At 43.9% G+C, this 20,044-nt stretch overlaps 1 protein-coding gene across 1 annotated transcript in view; it reads left to right on the top strand.

Annotated features, from left to right (window-relative positions):
- The window catches only part of LOC138302077 (mucin-5AC-like), a 263,254-nt gene that overhangs the window by 123,878 nt on the left and 119,332 nt on the right, over positions 1 to 20,044 (top strand). Inside the window, exon 4 of the mRNA XM_069242465.1 lies at positions 14,069 to 14,101. Coding sequence (XP_069098566.1) covers positions 14,069 to 14,101 — 33 coding nt within the window. The remainder of the gene's footprint in view (positions 1 to 14,068; positions 14,102 to 20,044) is intronic.

The following is a 20,044-nucleotide window of genomic DNA, read 5'->3' as shown; positions in this document are numbered from 1 at the left end:
GCACCAGTCCGCCACTGAAACCCTGGTCCTTGGATTTAACATTGAAAGGGCATTATGCATGACACAGTTAATGGCCTCTGAGCAGCATGGACGCCTGATGTAAGGATCCTAGAGAACAAGGTTTGGACTGAGGTTCTGGGGACACCTTGTATGGCTGCCATTGCAGCTCAACTTTGACTGATTCAGCTAAAATATCTCCACAGGGTATATTTTACACTCCATAGGCTTTGGTGAATGGGAGGATCATCTCCCTGTCCTGTCTTCGTTGTGGCACTGGGGACAGCACTTTTATTCATACAGTTGGGAGATGTCCTGAGTTGAGTCTATTCTGGTGCGGGGTGACATCTTGTCTTGGCAGATACTCATAGACCCGAAACTAGCTCTTCTTGATATCACTAATGATTTGTGTGGCGATAGAGGATATAGCACAGGAGTGGGTTGCCGCAACTCCCCCATCTCTGGCCATGTGGAAAAGGTGTGGGGGACCATTCTATGAGTTCAGGAGTGGTGGCTTATAAAGCGAGAGGCTGCCCCCAGAAACACCCCAAGATATATATATATATATATATAGTAGTTGTTCAGGCAATTGTTATTCAGGCACAATTGTTGTTTAGACAGTAGTTGTTCAGTACTTAGTTGTAGGGACTTTTTAGTTGTTTGGCATTAGTGGTTTAGGCTATAATTGTTTAGGACCTAGTTGTTCTGTCACATATTCATTTTCCCATTCTCCAAAGTCCCAGCTCACATGTATAGTTGAATCTGGGTACAGATTTAACTGATACAAGTACAGTTGTACAAATGGACACACTCCCTTTCCCACTTAGTCACTTGCCAGCACATAGGTTGACAACATGCCAAAATCACACATGGAAGTATAGCCACACAATGTAATGCTTCTGCATAGGTGTAAATAACAAGAACCCCGCAGACTACTGAAGTTAGGGACATGTCAGTGTTTCGCTATCCAAATAGACAAACAAATTGCTTCAATGTTTCATCAGCTAAAGTCTTATTACATTCCCATGCCGTACCTCCCAAATAACCATATCACATGTTACAGACAGAGGTCAGTACAACTACCTCTAGTCATGGTAACTTCCACTTACCATGGTCAGGTATCTGTAGCCCTGCTACTCACCTATGTCTGTCTTGACACACATGCACAATTGCCTGGAATGAGGAAACACAGTGACAGCTACAAACAAGTATCATTATCAAACCAATGAGAAGGTTAAGGTGATGGAGTACACAGGGTGACGTGTCAGAGACACAAGGTCACACATATGACACCATTGGGCCCAGACAACATGGCACACAGGTCTATTGTGTGGAAGTGTATATTACCGTCCTGACAGTCTGGGCATGGAACTCAAACACCACCAATAGGATTCCATACAGTACCTGTGTGAGAAAACAGGGCTGATTGAAGAGGCCCCTCGACTTTTTGTCCCCATTTTTCACTTTTTGCTGGTGTTTTCCTGACTCTGATGGTGCCCTGGGTACTGCTAACCAGTGTCAGGGCTTGTGCTCTGTATAAAATGAGTATGCAAATTAGGCTAATTATAATTGGCTAAGCCAACCTACCTGTAAGTCCCTAGTATATGGAAGGGTATGTAGGTATAGGGACCCCAGCATAGGTAGTGCAACCATAGGTGCACTGCTGAGGTGCCCAATGTCATTTTAAAGGGAGGCCTGCCTTGCTGACTGCTTTTAAATTAAAGTTACATGCAAATTCGACTTTGGAATTAAAAGTAGTTCCAAAGTCTTAAACTACCTTATTTTTACATATATGTCACCCTTAAGGTGTGCCCTATGTGCCCCTAAGGCTGGGTGCCATGGAACTATAAACAGGGATCTTATAAAATAGTTTTATACGCCCTGGTAAGGTAAAATAGACAAATGTGTTTTTCCCTCATTGTAGTAAATGGCCTCCATAGGCCAGAATGGGGAGACTTTATTTTAATTTATAAAGTCCCCCTAAGTAACAGATACCTTACGTTTGGTATCAAATAAATTGTTATAATAAATCCCACAACTTCCAATTGTTGGATTTACTATAACTTGTTCAGGTGAAGAGTTTTAAACTTTATCTTTACCTGAAAAGTTGTCAACTTCAGCCCTGCAGTGTTTTGCTGCTTTGCTCTGATTGACCAGCCCCTGGCAGCCTGGCCAGGCTGCCTTGATAAGGTGTGAAGTGGCCTGGCTCAACATAAAGAAATGTACCGGGGGGAGGATATCTTCCCTCAGCAAATGGGGAAGCAGGAAGGGAGGAGGGCTGCTAAACTGGTCTTCAAAGGTAGGGAAGGACATTTGGAGCAACCCAGCACCTCCCTAACATCCTGCAAACCCAGACCATTAGGTGCCCCTTGATTAGATTAGGAGAGGGCAGGAGAAGGGTGATTTGTAGCCACACCAGTGGGTGGGCTTAGCCAGATGTAACCTCCAAAAATCAGTTTCAGCCATGATGGATATTTGAGGAATATTGCTCCCTGGGATTGATTTTTGCCACACTTCCCAGGAAGTGGTCATCACAGGGGGAAGGACCCTGCACCTGATTGGAGAACCAGGACCCCTCTGTTTTTCACCCAGGAGCAAGCATAAAACTGGCAGACCGGCATCCACATGTCAGATCCCTACAATAATCCCAAAAGGAAGAACTAATGAAGAAGAAGGAATACCCTGCTGGACCCCTGGCCTGCACCTGGACACTGCACTCTGGAGGACTGCACCAGCTGCACACTTGGGCTTCACCACAAGAAGGACTTTGCCTGGCTTCAACTGGTTCAAGGAGGGACTCCCTGTTTGCTACTGGTGAAAACTTGCTAACCAGAGTCCCCTGCACCAACTCCTGAAGAAACTGACCAGCTGACCACTGTCCAGTGGCCAATAAAGAGTTTGCCCCAGGTGCTTTCAGGGAGTTGTAGTCTGCACCCTCAAGGAGCATCTCAGAGCTTCTGAAACCTTGGGGTGGGCTATGGACCACAAAAGAACCGTACAGAAACATCTGGAAGAAGATCCAGAAGTTTGGAGAAGTTTGGAGAATTTTTGGAAAAAAGCTCCATAAAGGTACTGACCCGCCGTGGCAACTCTAGCCGGCTTGCCTCAACCGTGACCCGGCCTGACTTGCAGGTTCAACCTGGTGAAGAAAATCCCCGAAAAAGTGACTACATCCGATCGTAGGAAGTTGACCGGGACCTCACAGACAGTGTATCCGAAGAGGGCTCCATGGACGGCAGATCAAGATTTAGGTTTGCCCGGTCAAAGAATTTTCATCTTGAAAAAACGACTAAGTTCGAAGGTAAAATTCTCCACCGAGGGCTACCGCAACGCGTATCAGAGGAAGAGTTCAGGGGGGTCGGATTGGACTAGCGACTTGGTCCCGCTGAAGAAAATCTCCACAAAAACGACTAAGGCCCATATTTATACTTTTTGATGCAAACCAGCTCTGGCGCTGGTTTGCGTCAAAAAATGTACCCCCAGCTAACGCAATTCCTACGTGCCAGGCAGGCGCCTTATTTAAGGATTGACCTTAGCCGGCGCTGCGGGCTTGTTAGAGTAAAAAAAAGTGACTCAAATCAGGCAGCGCCGGTGTAGGGAAAAATGGGGGTTGTGCGTCAAAAATCATGGCTCAAACCGGACTTGCACCATTTTTTGACGCACAACCCCCATTGAAATGACTCCTGTCTTAACGAAGACAGGAGTCATGCCCCCTTGCCCAATGGCCATGCCCAGGGGAGTTAGGCCCCTCTATGCCACTTACATTTTTAAAAAAAATTATACTTACCTCAACTTACCTGTACTTACCTGGGATGGGTCCCCCCATACATGGGTGTCCTCCAGGGCTGGGTGAGGGTGGCAGGGGGTGTCCCTGGGCGCAGGGAAGGGCACCTCTGGGCTGCTTCCATGTTCAGAGACCATGGAAGTGGGCCCCATATGTCCCTTAAAACCTGCCCTAACCCAGGCATTTTTTAAGGCCCGCCCCCTCCTGTGCATCAAAATGACGCGGGAGTATAAATAAGGCGCACAAGCCTTAAAGTCATTTTTTGGATAGGAACGCCTACCTTGCATGTCATTAACACAAGGCGGTTTCCCGCATCCAGAAAATGACGCACACTGAGGAATTTTGACGTTCGAGGGGTCGGGCATCATTGTATAAATATGGGACAAGGTTTGCACTGAATGTGCGTCAAAATTCAGCGCAGACAGAGTCTAAATATGCCCCTTAGTCCGAAGGTAAACTTTTGACTGAGGCCTCCCGCAAGCTGTAGCCGAGCAGGGCTCCATCGCGGTCGGCCTCAGACTTTGACTTTGCCACAGTCGAGGTGCGACCAGATGTGCTTTTCGTTTCTAAGTGCTAAAAAGCATTCATTCTTTAAAAAGTCATATCTCCGGTTCCCTTTATCTGATTTCATTCGTGTGGGTTCATTTTTATGCTAAAATATTCCCTATTTTTATAAATTGGTTTTGGATTTTTAAACTGTTTCCTGTGTTTTATTTAATTACTGTTTTGTGATTTTTAAATGCTTTACACATATGTCTCCTAAGTTAAGTCTTGTCGCTCGTTGCCAAGCTGCCAAGGGTTGAGCTGGGTTTAATTTATTGAGACCTAACTGGACCTAAGTGGAGGTTAGTGGCCTATCGCTAAGTGTAGGGACTTATCTGCCCTTACCAATAACCCATTTTCCAACAACCTCTATATATGTTCACTTCACATGTCTGATCTGCAAATCCCACTAGCCTGTGACACAATTCAGATTTGGGCACATGAGGATGACCTTGTGAAGAAATCTCTAAAGTAAAAATGTAATACAAAAGGTAAAGGCAGGTAATGGTAATCAAGACCCATAAAGACATGTTCCAAATAGAATTGTCACACTGGCTGTGCAGTGTCAAACAATAACAAATGAGAGCATCAGGATAGCACAATTCCATTTACAATTGTGCATGCACACCTGAGCTATGTACTGCTAAGCAACTAATGAGCTGTCTGCTGGTCCTACTAAGACCCTTCACAAACAGCTCTAAGCCCCCCAAATGCCAACTCAGAGAAGTATTATACAGAACAACACAACTACAGTCAGCTGAAGTAGTGATGTGTTCTGCACAGCTGTCTCCGCCTTCATCCTCATCACTGTCATCCTCACTCTGCAAATCTCAGTCTCACCTGCTGGAACTGCTGGCTCCCCCTCAGCCAGTATATATGGGATCTGACATCTCAGGGTGAGGTTGTGGAGCATGCAGCAGGCAACAATGATTTTACAGACTTTGGTAGGTGAATAGAGGAGAGCTCCACCTGACATGTCAATGCAATGAAATATGGCCTTTAGGAGCCTGAAAGTCCGCTCCACAACATGCCTTGTCCTTCCGTGGGCCCTACTGAAGTGAACTTCCCCTGGTGTGGTTGAGTACCTCACTGGTGTCTACAACCAGGGACAGTTTGGGCAGTAAGAATCCCCTGTAAGGAACTGTTACATGTGTGCAGACATTAATATTGGGCATCCTTACATTTGTCAGCAGACAACAGATACTCACACTTACCACATATATGAGTTACCAACCAGCCAGGCCCTCTCTGTGTACTGTTGTGTCATCATCTGTGGGATATTGCTGTTCCGCATGATGAAGGCATCATGAATTGAACCACAGTACTTTGCACATACTTAAGAAATGTAGAGGTCTGTCAAACAGACAACTTGGACATTTATAGAGTGGAAGTTCTTCCTGTTCCAATACACCTGTTCATTGCACCTTGGGAGAACCAAAGATACATGCATTCCATCAATGGCTCCTACCATATGTGGGATGTGTTCCAAAGCATAAAAATCTGCCTTCACATGGGTCAAATCCTCACATTGTGGAAACCTGATGTAGCTGTCTGCGTGTTTTAACAATTCAGAGAGTACATCCTTCAAGACCAGACTGAGTGTAGGCTGGGACATGCCTGCAATTAGGGCTGTGGTATTCTGAAAATACCCTGTGGCTAGGAAATACAGCACTGACATGACTCGTACAATGGGTGGTATGCTATTCGGATGACGAATGGTAGGTATCAAATCTGGCTCCAACTGTCGGTACAGATCCATGATTGTCTGCCTATCCAAGTGGTAGATCTGGATGACATTTCGATCCTCCATGGTGTGCAGGTCTGCTAGTGGACAGTACACTGGAGGTTGTCTGACTCTTCTCATTGCAGGATACCTAGATGAAGGAATACAAGAAGGTATGGTGATCAGTCATTGCGTCCATTGTAAGTGTGAATCCACATCACACATGATGTGTGGACATGCCATATGACATAGTTAAACATGGTACACAGGACATACCCAGGTAAATGAAGGCCTATTGCTGCAATGTCTTCCCTTTACTTTGATTATGACTAGTAAATGGATAGGCAAGTCACTGAAAGTCTCAGTGATAATGACATTCATATCATGTTTCACACATGATAGACACTAATACCATCTATACAATTGCCATGAGGGTGCAGAGCATGCCACTAATGATACATGACACACATATCATGTATCTCACTACATACATATTTAATCAGATGTCAAATACATGGTTGCTCGCAGCCAGCACTGAATACTGTGGTGTACATATGTTTGTGTCCTCGTGACACTTCTTTAAAAGGACTTTGATGACCATCTAAGAGCCTTAAAATGACAGCTGCTTCACCTACTATACTGGACATTAGGAAATTACCTACATGCGCTGGCGTAAGTCGTCATGGTGGTAGGTGGATACTACAGCGGTGGGAATTGCTATTGGAACACATTGCTCCCTTTGGCCGTCTTGAGCCAATGGCGATGTCTGCCGGCAGTGACGGTGTCCTATGGGGTGGATGTCACTGCTATTTCTTAGTTCATTTCTAACTTGACTCCTGATACTGCTGCCAGCAAGACCTCCACAACCTGAGATGCTGTGTACTGCCTCTGGGAGCAATCATGCCAAGTTCTACAGGTGATAGGGCCCCTTCCTTCTCACCTGAGGAGCTGGAGAAGCTGGTAGAGGGGGTCCTACCCCTTATGGAGAGCTATATGGTGCACCAGAGTAGCAGGTAAGTGCACCATGTGCACAGATATTTGCTTAGCCCAAGTATACCTTGTGAAACTAAGCTAAGGCTGATGGGCAACGTTTCTGAATGTGTGCTTCATGTCTGTAGGGTGCCAAAGTTGTGATCAAATGAAATGAGTACCTGGTCATGTACTAACGTTTGGTGTCAGATTGTGAGTCCTGGGACATTGTGGAGAGTGTTTGATGTATGTTCCCTGAACCTATCTGTAACTGTTGCACAAGGTGAGTGAAGCTGGTATTCTAGACTCCTCCTGATATTGCATATTTGCAGATGTGTTTGCTGTCTGGTCATATGTGATGACATAACAGTTGGTGCTGGAGATGCATGTTGTCTGCCTGTTTCCACTGCACATCTGGCCTGACTGAATATGCTCAACTATCCCTGTAGATAATGTTAATGACAGTCTGTGTTTTTTGCTTGTTGTACCAACTAGTTTTAACCCTGCCTGTTGGACTATGGTACATGTGGACATGACATACTATCTTTTCTATGTCATCCATGCAGATCAGTGCCCATCAGAAGAAGGGGATTCGCAGCAGGCGAAAGAGGTGGGAGGACCTGAGATGCTAGGCCTGGAAGATCACAGAGGCCTAGCTGGGGATGTCCTCCCAACGAGGACGGGGTGCCCGTCAGACACTGACTCCCCTAATGGCCCACATTTTGACAGTGGCCTACCCTGAATTGGATGGGTGTTTGAAGGCAGCACAGCAGCCACAAGGGGGTAAGTATATACCTAAGTCATGTTTGTCCCTTTACTAGGTGAATGAGTGAAGGAACTGGATGTTGGCTCTGACAATGTGGTAAGTGCATTGTGTTACAGATTTCATCTGTACACATTGATGTACCGTAGCCATATATGGCATGCAGGTGTGCACATACAAATGTATTTAGAGTCATGTTACTCAACGATGTTGTTCCCCCAGTACAATTCCATACAATGGTGCACATGTGACTGTATCGCGTGCCCAGTATACTGCATGTTCTACTGTGGTGATTGTAGTTACCCACCAACAGGTAATTTCTCCCAATGTATTGGTGTGAAGGTATGTAGGTCCTTGTACTCTGTCGTCTGCAATCTCTCATTATTCCTCTTTATTTGCAACATAGGGCAGACTTATACTATTCATCACTAGTTTACCATTGCTTACTTATAAGTGACAGCAGCATGTGAGGCTGTGATGTTCATCTGACATGTCACATGTCCTACATAGTTAACATCTTCACACCTGCTGCAAGGGGCTCCCCCTTGGTAAGTGAGGGTTATATATAGACATTTGTGATGCATCATCAGAGTAGACACGTGCATGTTGGATCCCACTGATGTGTTCCAAAATTTCTTGGGGCATACATATGTTGATATTAGAAACTGTGAATGTTACAACTTTGCTAATCTTCTGTGAGTGGAAAGTGGCCATACAGCATTGTCCTTGTGCATATTGTTGTAGGCATTACACATGGGCAATGGTAGCCTGTTCACATGTACAGATATGTGTCATCATCATGTATCATTAGAAAGGTTCAGGGAAGAATCAACATTGTAAATTGTTATCTATACTTGCATTTGCTATGATAGATGTGGCAAATGAGTCCTGGCTGACTAATGCTGGCATGGATATCTATGTGATGCTGGTTTGGTAGTCCACATACACATGTGAGCAGTGATGTAAGTGTATCTGGGCATGAAGCTTGCATCATAGTAGGTGTACCTGTCATGTTGGCAACACCTGTGCTTTGGCCCACTGAATACTCCACAGACAGCTGTAAGGCTTGGCATGTCTGATGTATGTAATGTGATGTACCCACTCAGTCAGTGGACCAAAATGGACTAATTGCATGATGAGGTAGGTCTGATTGTCATCCAGCAGTACAGTTTAGGTGTCCATATATTTCTGGTGCACTCTGATTGACATCTTGTGACATAAGTCAGAGGCAACTTGCCCCTTACTTGACAAGACGAATGACCTAGATGAGTAAGTCCACTATGTTTTTCAAGCCATGATAAATAATTATTGGTGCAGGTGTGTGTGACGTGTTCTGACTCCTTTACCTTAACTTGCAAAGTATGGCAATTTGAGGTCTTACAGGTTTGAATTGTTCTATTGTGTATGTTTGTCAGTATGTGAAATGAAGTAGGTTTGGCTTGTCTACACCAGGCTTGCTTGCCTTTGCTTTCCAACATGTTATAGCCTGGTACACAACATCAAGTTAAAAGTATTTGTATGTGTTGAGTATGTGTTCATGATCAGTCTTGTGCAATTTTACTCTGCTAAACTATTGGTTCATGGGTGCTTGACCATGTTGTTCTGGATAGGGAACATGTATAATGTGGCAAAGTCACCTTGTAATGGTCTGGTTATGTGATTGGTCTACTTCATTCATGGTATTATAGGTGTCAGTTAGATAGTTTAGCTGGTGTTTGACAATGTTCATATTGAGGGACTTCCATCAAATTTTTTAGTGACATGATGTTGGCACTCTACTGGCATTATCTGGGGGTATTGGTGGCCAGGATGTAACATGACTTATGTGTACTGTATGATCAAAGTGTTAGCTAGTGAACATGATGACCATTCCTGATTTTCTGTTTTTCAGCATCTGCACCAGCAGGAGAAGGAGAGGGGCAGCTTCTGGCCATGTGATCTCCAGTCACAAGAACACCGACAGCAAGGGACCCAGTGGCTTGGAGGGCAAGGGGAGTGCCATGTGGGAGACTGGATCCAGTACATCTTCGGAATCCTCCTCCAGTGGCCACTCCCTAGTGGTGGTGGACCCATCAGGGACCACCCCAGTACCATCTCTGTCTGCCACCCTCCATTCTATCACCGCCCTCCCTGTAGTTCCCCACCCAGTTGGCCGTACCTGCCCATCCAAGAGGGTGCCTTCGCTGCAGGCACCTCTGCCCCAGCCCCTGTTAGCCCTGCTACCCTCAGTAAGGAGGCTAATGACCTCCTGAGGGCGATATCTGTGGGTCAGTCGACCATCGTGAATGCCAATCAGGGACTGGCAACTGAAATCCAACAGAGCAATGCGTTCCTGGAAGGCATTCACAGTGCACTGTCAGGTCTACAGAGATCATTTCAGGCTCTGTCCTCCATACTGACGGCTGTCAGTCACCCTTGGCCTACCATCCCCCCTCCACTTTCCTCCTCCCAGTTTGAATCCCCCTTCCCTGAGCCAGCCAAAGCGCACAAACAGACAGGCATGCATTCACCACAACCACTGACAGACCTACATGGAGTACATCCACCATGCCTGCAGTCAACACCCTAACAGACAGCCACCCACCCACCACAGCACCCCCAGTACCTCCACCCCCTCAGCCCAAGAAACGTAATGTCCACACTCACCCACCCAACAGAACCACCACCCACAAGCACACCTCCATCAAACACACACCCAAAACATCCACACCGACACATCATACAACCACTCTCTCACTCTCCACACCCAAACCCTCTTCAGATGACCATCCCCGTGTGTCCAAGGAAACTTTCCTTTCTGAGTTTGACCTTTTCCCTACTCCTCCTCCTCGTGACACCCCTAAGTGGTCTGTTTCCTTCCCGAAGTCCATCCCTTCGACCTCCAAGGTCTCCCCTACCCCTGCCAGTACCCATGCCCCTCCCCGCCAAGAAGAAGTCCACCCCTCTCAAACTGATCGGCCCCCTCCCAAGCCCAAGCCTAAGCCCCCCCTCCCAAGCCTAAGCCCAACCCCCCCACCACACCCCCAGGATCCCTGAGGTTCCTGCCTGCCCCCTTGATGGCCTTACCTCTGTAGGTTAGATGGCAGTCAGGAGTCAGGTGGGGCACCATTTAGTGCGTTTGGTGCTGTTTATATCCAGCAAAGGACTGTCCTATGGCCTTGGACAATCTTATTATTTACGCATATTTTACATAAAAATTAACCAGCAAGTTGTTGGTTTCCTGGTTACATCTTTGTTCTGCATTTCCTTTCCTAGGTTTGAGTTGTTCCTGGCTAAGATTGGTTTTTGTGGCAGTATTTGTGGTTGTGTGTATCGGTTGATGCTTTCGGTATTGTCTGAGTAGTCTATGAGGTTGTGTGCAGTGCTTTTATACCCCAGGTTGCAAGGTTGAATGATGGTGTAATTGTGCGCATTTCAACATGGATGGTTGTATGTATGTGTGTGTTGTTCCTGGCCAGTGTTGTTTGTGAGTGTTTAAAATCTGTACATATTTGTACTGTTGTAGTGTTGTTGTTACAAGTTTGTTGTCTGTGAACTGATGGGGCTGGGCTTGTGCTGTGTTGCCATGCATATATATGTGTCTATAACGTGTGGTGTGTGTGCTGGCTGCAGTGTGCGTGCTGTGTATGTGTGTGTGTTTGTTGCTGTAAGTGTGTGTGTGTTACTGTACTGTTACATGTGAGTATGGCCCTTGCACCCTCCTCCCTATGGTATGTTATGTAGCAGTTGTAATTCATACACTTTACAAATGTAACAGATGAGTGTCCTTACCGTTGTTGTCTCCCTCGTCGGTGATGATTCCGTTATCTTTCGGCAAGAAGTAGCGGTGGGATGATGTCTAGAAGTGGTTCCATGGCATCTTTGGTGAGTATGGCTTCCTGGAGGTGAGTGTAACATACTCTCCACCAGACTGATGGTGGCTCTTCTCGACCCCGGCGGTCTTGCCGCACTGTCTGTGCCGGCAGTGCTTTGTTGGGATCCTGTGTGCATCACCCCCAATGTCCTAATTTGGCGGTCTTCTCCGCCAACCTGTTGGTGGTCAGACAGCCACCATCAACATGGCGGTTCTCGGACTGCCAAACTCATAATGAGGTCGTAAGTGATTTGCCCAGAATCACAGGATGTTGAGCCAACACCGAGACTGGTTCCCCAGCTCTAAGATTGGCAGCTCTAAGATGTCACATCCTCTCTGCATCATCTTTACTTCAAAATAAATAAACTTTGTTTAAAAACTAAAGATTATATGAAATCATTCAACATATATGACACATGTGACTAAACATTAAAACAATTTAAATGTTAGTAAGGGAGGAATTTTTAAAATTATTGTTTAACATTTTTTATTTATACTTTAAATTAATATTTTATATTTAATAAGAATAAAATACACATTTTATTTGATGAGGTAATGTGCTGTAACTTTACACTTACTAATCCTGCTGTTGGAGGCTCCAGTCCATAATTTTAGAGGTGGGAGACTTTACACATTGTTGTAAATCTACACTTAGAAATGGGGAATAACAAAGAAGTGTAGAATTACACCTCGATGTAGTCGTAAAATACTTGTGAGTGAATATACACAGGTATATTTGCTTTTGTGATAAGGCCACTTGCAATGAGTAATTAAGGGCTAATAGAGACCGCAAAACTCATGGTGGCGGTCAGACTGCTGCACTCCTGGCGGTTCAACTGCCAGATTATGATCCTGGCGGTTGGTCCGCAAAGTGACCACAGCCTCCGCCGGGATCAGGAATCCCAATGGGTTGGCGGTGGTTAAAGTTGTGATCAGCCATGGCGGTCCCAAGTTCAGCACCGGCATGTTGATCACAACTTCCCTGTTCACCAGCCTTTTCATGGCGAGGTCCCATGTTGTGGGCAGTGCAGGAGCCCCCTGCCAGCACCCTCGGTTTGCGCACTGTATGCTATGCAGACAGTGAGCATTCTGAGGACACTCTGTGCGACTGCATTAGCCTCGGCTCCATAAAGGACCCAAGACCAATGCCATGGCACTGTTTCCACCAGGCTGACCGGTGGAAACATCATAATTAGTAGGTTTCTGCCGGTCAGCCTGGTGGAAACATTGTAATACAGCGATGGTAAGGCCGCTGGCTTGATGACTGCCTCACCACCACGATATTAGAGTTGTGACAGTTCAGCTGCCCAACTCATAATCAGGCCTTTAGTCTCTACTCCAATGGGCCAATCAACGGCCTCCAAGTGAGAAAGAGGTGTAGTGGGTCTTGAGGGGGACTGAAATAGAAGCTGGTGGGGACATATAATGACACTGCACAACACAGGTGTACCGTGGCACCACATGTATACTAGACTCAGTTAGGGTGTGGTACAAAAGGGGCCTCCCTTTACCTACCAGGTCACCCTGAAGACCCTGCCCAGACATTACAAACAGCAGCAAAAAGAATTGTAGGCTAAAGATAGGGACTGAAAGTTTCAAAAATCAATGGTTTAGGTGCACCTGTTGGAAACTGTTTGCTAGAGAGGAGCACATAAAACTGGGAAAGAGAGGAGTGACTCAGGAAGGTCAGGAAGGAAGCACAATGTCTGTTTCCAAGCAGCAATGAATAGGGATATCAGCAGGACCTGCATGGGATATTGCTTGAAGCTAAGAGCTCAAGAATGTATCCGGATAGCTCTGGCACAGATTCAGACAATGGGCTACTGTCAAGGCCCCGGATGTGGACTCAGGCAAGGATTATGATGTTTGTAAACAAGGTCACTGGTACAGGAAATGGCAAAGGTGACACAGAATTCTTCAGCGCCCAAGCAGCAGTGTTTCTATTGTCCAGTGGAATTCGGTTTGGCAGGAGGCCAGACTTTCACCATTGTTTTTGTATTCGTATTATTTGGTCGCTCCACTTCCTACACCTGATGTCTCTGGTGTCTAATCGTGTTTGTCGGAAATGGAAGGTTTTTTGATAAAAGGAAGTTTTTTAGATTAAAAGTAGTCCCAGCAAAAAGACCATTATCTCTAACAGTATTTAACAAGGTGAGGGTTTGGACTGTTGATCAGAAGTACATAGACGGGAAGATACTTATTTGCAGTAACAAAAGGTGTTGGGATAACTACTAATGTTGAGATTTACTCTGTGGAGCTGGATTTCCGGTCTGCCACACATACCCAACTGGGTTTTATTTGACTCCTTCCTGGTACGACCATGTTGTAATCTATTTTTTTGTTCTTATTTTATTGCACATAAGCTCTGCCAGGATTGCGAGTGCTCTGCCTTATAATTTGTCCAATAAAAACTAATTCATTACTCTTCTTGTGCAGGTGGTGACACAACAGTGGGGAACTCTTCTGTGAGTAAGTATTTCTTCTGCTCTTTCACATAGATGCTTTCCCAATTGTCGGTGTTCTAGCAACTGCATGCCTGACATAGAATTCACTAAGTCCAGAGTAATGTTGTCCACTGTCTTTCACAGTGTCATAATTGTAAGTTTACTTTCTGGTAGTCAGGAGATTAAAGCGGTGCTCGTGTCATCTGTACCCCAAAAGACCTAAGGGAGTACAAGCGAGGTTTTGGATGGAATGCTTGAATTAATCTCAGCCACTGCCATTTACTCTGGCTACATCCCGTTCCATCATTGTTCTCGCACCACTCCATCTCATTTTAGACCCAGCCATATGCAAATCAGCCTTGACCCTGCTCTAATCAGCCCGTACTGCCCGACTAGGTCCTCCTTGAACCGGAATACAAGTAACCCATGAACTAATACAGAAAAAGTTTGAACATATGAAAGCTTGCATACTTTTCACAAAGTTTATGTGGGTTTCTTTCCTTCCAAAGTGCTTATTAGAAATGACAACAGAGTATCACCTGGATTTGTTGATTTATTGTTCTTGTGCTAAGAATTCAAAGTAGGAAACAGCCCTTTTGCAACCAAGTGGCCATTTAAAATTTACACTTGGCAGTATACTGAGAGGCAAAGAGAAGTTGCAGAATGCAATTTAAAAGAAGCATGTGCAACGCTAACAGGAATTGCACTGTCTACCAGCCTTTTTGATTTGTCATTGCTCCTTTTCTTATGGCTTTTGCAAAACATTGTTGTTGGGGAAACTGTTGAGCTCTCCGAAATCCCAAAAAGTGGCTAAAATCAAAAATATCTTTGGTCTAAAAATCAGACATTTGCATAGTAGTTTCCTGACCTGAAGGAAAAAACTTTTTGTGTGGATGTGCTTCCTGTGAAGTGCAAACAGTTATTACTCACAATGAAGTTAGTCAGTGAAGTGAACTGTATGCTGTAGTGGGTAGAAGAAAAGTCTGAATGACACAATAATAGAGTAATTGTTGAAGAAGACTTGTTGAATACCCTTACAAGTAAAAATATGCATATTAGTTGATAAAATCAAAAGATCTTGGCTAATGCCAGACGAAAAAAGTTATTTCCATATTTTACAGATACAAAGAGAATTTAATCTACCAAGAGGCACATTCTTTAAATATGTTTAAATTATTAACGTAAACACTTACTTACTAATCCATCCACAATATCTGCATAATATGAATGTTTGTACAAAATAAAAAAGACGGTATGCTGGTCTTGTGCAGAAAAATGGGCAAAGTGGTTGGATATCCATTTTAAGATTTTTGATATTTGTCATGTGATGGAAGATATATATTGCATAATTAAATGTGTAGAACATTAACTATGTGAATATATAAAACAATTTGTGATTTTCACATTACACCAGACAAAATATTGAGATGGAATCCTGAAAAAGAAATTGTAAGTCTTATATATGGAGCTTATGGTGCCTAACGTATCTATATGTTATTTATTTGTCACAAGCTAAATGAATACATTTTGGGCCTCACTAGGGGTTCGGTGGACAGTTTGCACCAACGTCCGACAAGGATGTTGCCGCCACACTGGGTACTTCCCTGCAGGACCCATTAACAGTTTCCTGCTGAGCTGGAGGAAAACAGGTGGCAGTAATCGAGCCGATGGTGCTGGGCAGGGGAACCCCAGTACTGCCCATGCCAGGAGTATGGCCTGTGCAGGGGCGCCCCTGTAATCTCCTAACCTGTTCTCCACCAGCCTTTTCGTAGCAGTAGAATCGCCATGAAAAGGCCGGTGGGGAATGAGGTTGTAATCAGCAGGGCAGCGTTGCATGCAGCGCCGCCCTGGCTGATTGCGTAATCTGCCAATGCAAGGCCGTCAGGATCATGGATCCCGGTGGTGCTGGCGGTCTAACCACCAGGGTTCTAATATACTGGTCGGACCGCCATGGCATTGGCGGTCCTGACTGCCACCTCGAGCAGCTTTGTAATGAGGGCCTTTGTCTTATCTTTCAAAAACAAAATAATATGTTGAAGTTAACTGGATCAAAGGATCCCCAAACAATTTTGTTTGCACAGGGGCAGGATAACTTGACATTATAGGTAGGAAATGTGTTATTTATATTCCATGCAATTACACATTGTGCTATACATTGAAATACCTCCAAATTCCAGCACTTTTTAGGTGGAGTGTAAGCATTTGATGTGTTGTATACTTTTAAGTATACTTATACTGTGGGTTCCAGCGATTTGTTGGTTCCAGTGTCCTTTAAAAATCCTTGCTTGCTAGTGGTCGGCTCTGCCTCTTTGTCCTGCCTTTTTCACTTTGGGAGCAGGACCAACAACTGTATAATTACGCTATGTCCTGTTTATGTCTTCTGTAGGGGACTTTTTTTTTAGTATTTGCCAGTTGATCCTACACTTTGGGTGTGTGTTCAGTCCCTCCTACCCACCAGCTCCCTCTGAAAGATAAAACCAACAGCAGAGGATGGGTTTTCCAGTCACCCTCATTTATCTTAGCTCCCATGTTTGGCTTGGAATGGAGAGCTTTAATTTCCTTGTTGCCTCTGCCATATCCGGAAAAGACCAGCTGATGTGCTCCAGTCGGAGCTGCTTCAAGGGTGTGCCCTGCTGATTAGTGACTGAAACCGCAATGTTTGTACAAATATGATTCCATAAGCCTGCATTGAAATACAGTGAAAATGCAACTTGCAATTTATTTAGACAAACTAAATACACTGTAAAAGATGAGAAACAGGCACCAAAATGTACAGAAAACACTTCAAAGGCAGTTCTGGGCCCCACAAGGCTATAAATGGCATCTTTAAGGGGTCTCTTGTTGTCCTTCCTGTCCTCACGTCCCTGCTAGTTTTTTCTTGCAGTTGCTCCGCTCCGATCTCCGTTGCGGTATGTTGTTTGTTACTCAGCACAGCATTGGCTCTATCTTGAGTTTGTTTTCTTTTATTTTAAAAAGCGTTGCAAACACATGTGTTTTATTGTCCTGAAGATAAATATATAATTTATTTTATTTGCTCCATTGCTGTACGTTGTTTGTTACCCAGCGCGGCATTGTCTGTAATCGTAGTTTGTGTTAAAATGCGCTGCAAATACACTTATTTTATTGTGCTTAAAATAAATACCTGAAAGTTAAGCACAATGCATTCTAAACCCGCCCACAAAGGTTTTGGGAAGAGCGTGTGCGCTTGCGGAAATAAAGAAATTGGTTTGTAAAGCTGGCATGTAGGCTTCCGACGCCTTTAACAAAGCTTCATACGTATTTTCCTCTTCTGTATTAATCTTAAACGCACACACGCTACCTTAGCCACAAGAAAGAAAGCTTTGAAAAGACGCGCTGGTCATGAAAGGCTCCCTTCTTCTTTGGTCCCTGTAATTTAGGCCCAGCCCTGGCTGGTGAGTGAGTCAGTCAGTCTGTCAAAATTATTTTTTCGGCAAAATGCCATAAAAGAACAAACCATTTTATACAGATCAAAAGTTGAAATGCATTTAAAAATATACAAAGCATTGTTTACAAAACATTTCAGCAGCATAACCCACATCCAGATCTAATTACACTACCATATCAGCAAATTCATGTCAATTTTTGGTAGCAGTAGCAAATCTGATAAGATTTAAAACAGAATAATACATTTGGTACCCTTCGATTTTATGCGGAGTCATAGCAGCCTTATAATGTGAAGCATTTAACTAAATTATGAAAACAGTATAAAATTGTTTAAGAACGTTAAAAGTATGCAGAATAAAGTGACAAGTGCTCACTTAAATCAGAGATCACAAATTCATTTTAAAATCATATCCGTTTCCAAATTAAAACTATTGTACAGCTGTATCAACAAATTCATATAATTTCCTGCTAGTAAATAGCAGATCTAATTAAATTTAATACAGGATAAAAAATGTGAGTTTCTGGCAGTTTTTGAACATGAGTCATAGCATCCTTGTAATGTATAAACTTTAATTTTCGTAAAAGGGGCAATATAAATGCATATCAAGGGGTAGTATAAAGTGTACAAAATAGGAAAAAGTTACATGTGCTCTGCTTAGATCTGGCATCACAGGGACAAGGTGGAAATTATTTTTGCCAAATACATTGTTTGGGGAAGCCCACTCTATAGTGAAATCAATTTAATCTGAATGAAGTTAGAAAGGAGCATATTAATGGATTGGGAAGCAAGTTAAATAGGGTTACATAGTAGCCACGGTTGAAATCTGGACATAAGATTCTAAGGTTTTCAATTTCAGGGCACTATGAAATCTAAGGCTCAGGGTGTGTTCAATATGCTGCTGTTTCACCACCTCCTTGGCATTTATTTGCAAAGACTCTGGGTCTGTAAACATGTTCTCGAGCACCAAATTTTGAAAAGATATTTCCAAATATGAGAGCCAAGGGATTCCATTTGATTTGGCCAATTGTAAACAGTCAGTCATACAGTCTTGAACGATGCTAGCCGCAGTGTTTCTCCAGCATCTCAGCCACAGTAGAAGTGGGGCGACAGCAGTCAAATCCTTTATATGTTGTAAACCCAGTTCCTCATGGCAAATGATATTTGCTGCATTCTTGGGTACCAACAATAGTCTGTGGGCAAATTTGTTCTCAACACATTGAAGAAAGTCTACTTTAACGTAACCCCATAAACCCGTCCCATATGTAGCTACTGATACACACTTGGATTTATAGGGCATAATAATCTGAGATATTGGTCTGTGTCCCGATTTATGGCCGAAGCAAAATATTACCTGTATATTTCTCACCAGTTGCTGGGTCTTAAATTTGAGATGGGAGTTACATGACATAGAGGAACTCACATGCATACCTAAATAACAAAAGTATTTTACCTTATTAATAATATTCCCTCCCTTAGTGAATTGTTTAGACTTTGTATTTTGGGGGCCATATGTCATTACGTACGTCTTTGAGAAATTTACTTTCAAATCAAGGTCCTGCATAAAAGTTAAAAAAAGATCCAACAGGCCTTAAAGACCGTTAGCTGTGCATGCAATTAATACAGCATTGTCTGCGTATAGTAAAACTGGGAGCTGTCTCTGTCCCATTTTAGGGAAATCCTTCCCATATTTTATTAAAATGTCATAGAGCCCATTGATATATATCAAAAATAAAAATGAGGCTAAAATACACCCTTGACTTACTCCTCGTCTTGATAGAATAGGGGGGGTTCTCTCACCATGCAATCCAAACTGAACTGAGACCTTTAAATCTGTATGAAAACGCCTTATTAACTCCAACAAGTTCAAATCAATCCCCAAGTTTTCCATATCTTGCCAAAGTTTCCCTCTATTTACCAGATCAAAAGACCTTGAAAGGTCAATAAATGCCATATGAATGAATTATTTTGGAGCAAGTACGTATTTGCTAAGAACGAGATGTAAAGTTAGTGCTTGTTCTACTGTGCCTAGGCCAGGCCGAAAGCCATATTGGATTGGGAAGAGAATCTTTGCCTCCGTCACCCAATCCTCCAACTGTGCTAGGATCACACTCCCCAATATCTTAGCCTTGAAATCTATAAGGGAGATTGGACTATAACAAGTAGGATCTTGTCTATTACCCCTTTTGAATATAGGGATAACAATGGCCAACTTCCAAAAAGAGAGAATGTTACTCTTTACTACACTTCTTAGCACATTGGTAATTAGGGGACCCCAAAGATTTGGCATAGATTTAAAAATGTCTACTGGAACCCCGTCTCTGGGTGGCTGGTGAGTCTCTCTTCTTGGCTATTCTTGGCAGAGGGACTTTTACTTTCAACCATTCGAGCCCCCTACTCAGCGCTTTCTTATCACCACTTCAGGTCAGGTGGACGAAAGTCTCAGATCTTCCTCGAAGGCTTGGTGGCAGACACCCTTCTGTAGGATGGAAGCACAAATATTACTGCATGGTCTTCAAGCCGCACTGAATGATGCAGAGAATACACATCTATTCAATGTATTAA

The sequence above is a fragment of the Pleurodeles waltl genome, chromosome 6 (assembly GCF_031143425.1).
Source record: "Pleurodeles waltl isolate 20211129_DDA chromosome 6, aPleWal1.hap1.20221129, whole genome shotgun sequence".
In the NCBI taxonomy this organism is placed as follows: Eukaryota; Metazoa; Chordata; class Amphibia; order Caudata; family Salamandridae; genus Pleurodeles; species Pleurodeles waltl.
The sequence above is the reverse complement of the archived record's forward strand: the minus strand, read 5'-3'. Positions and strand labels throughout refer to the sequence as shown.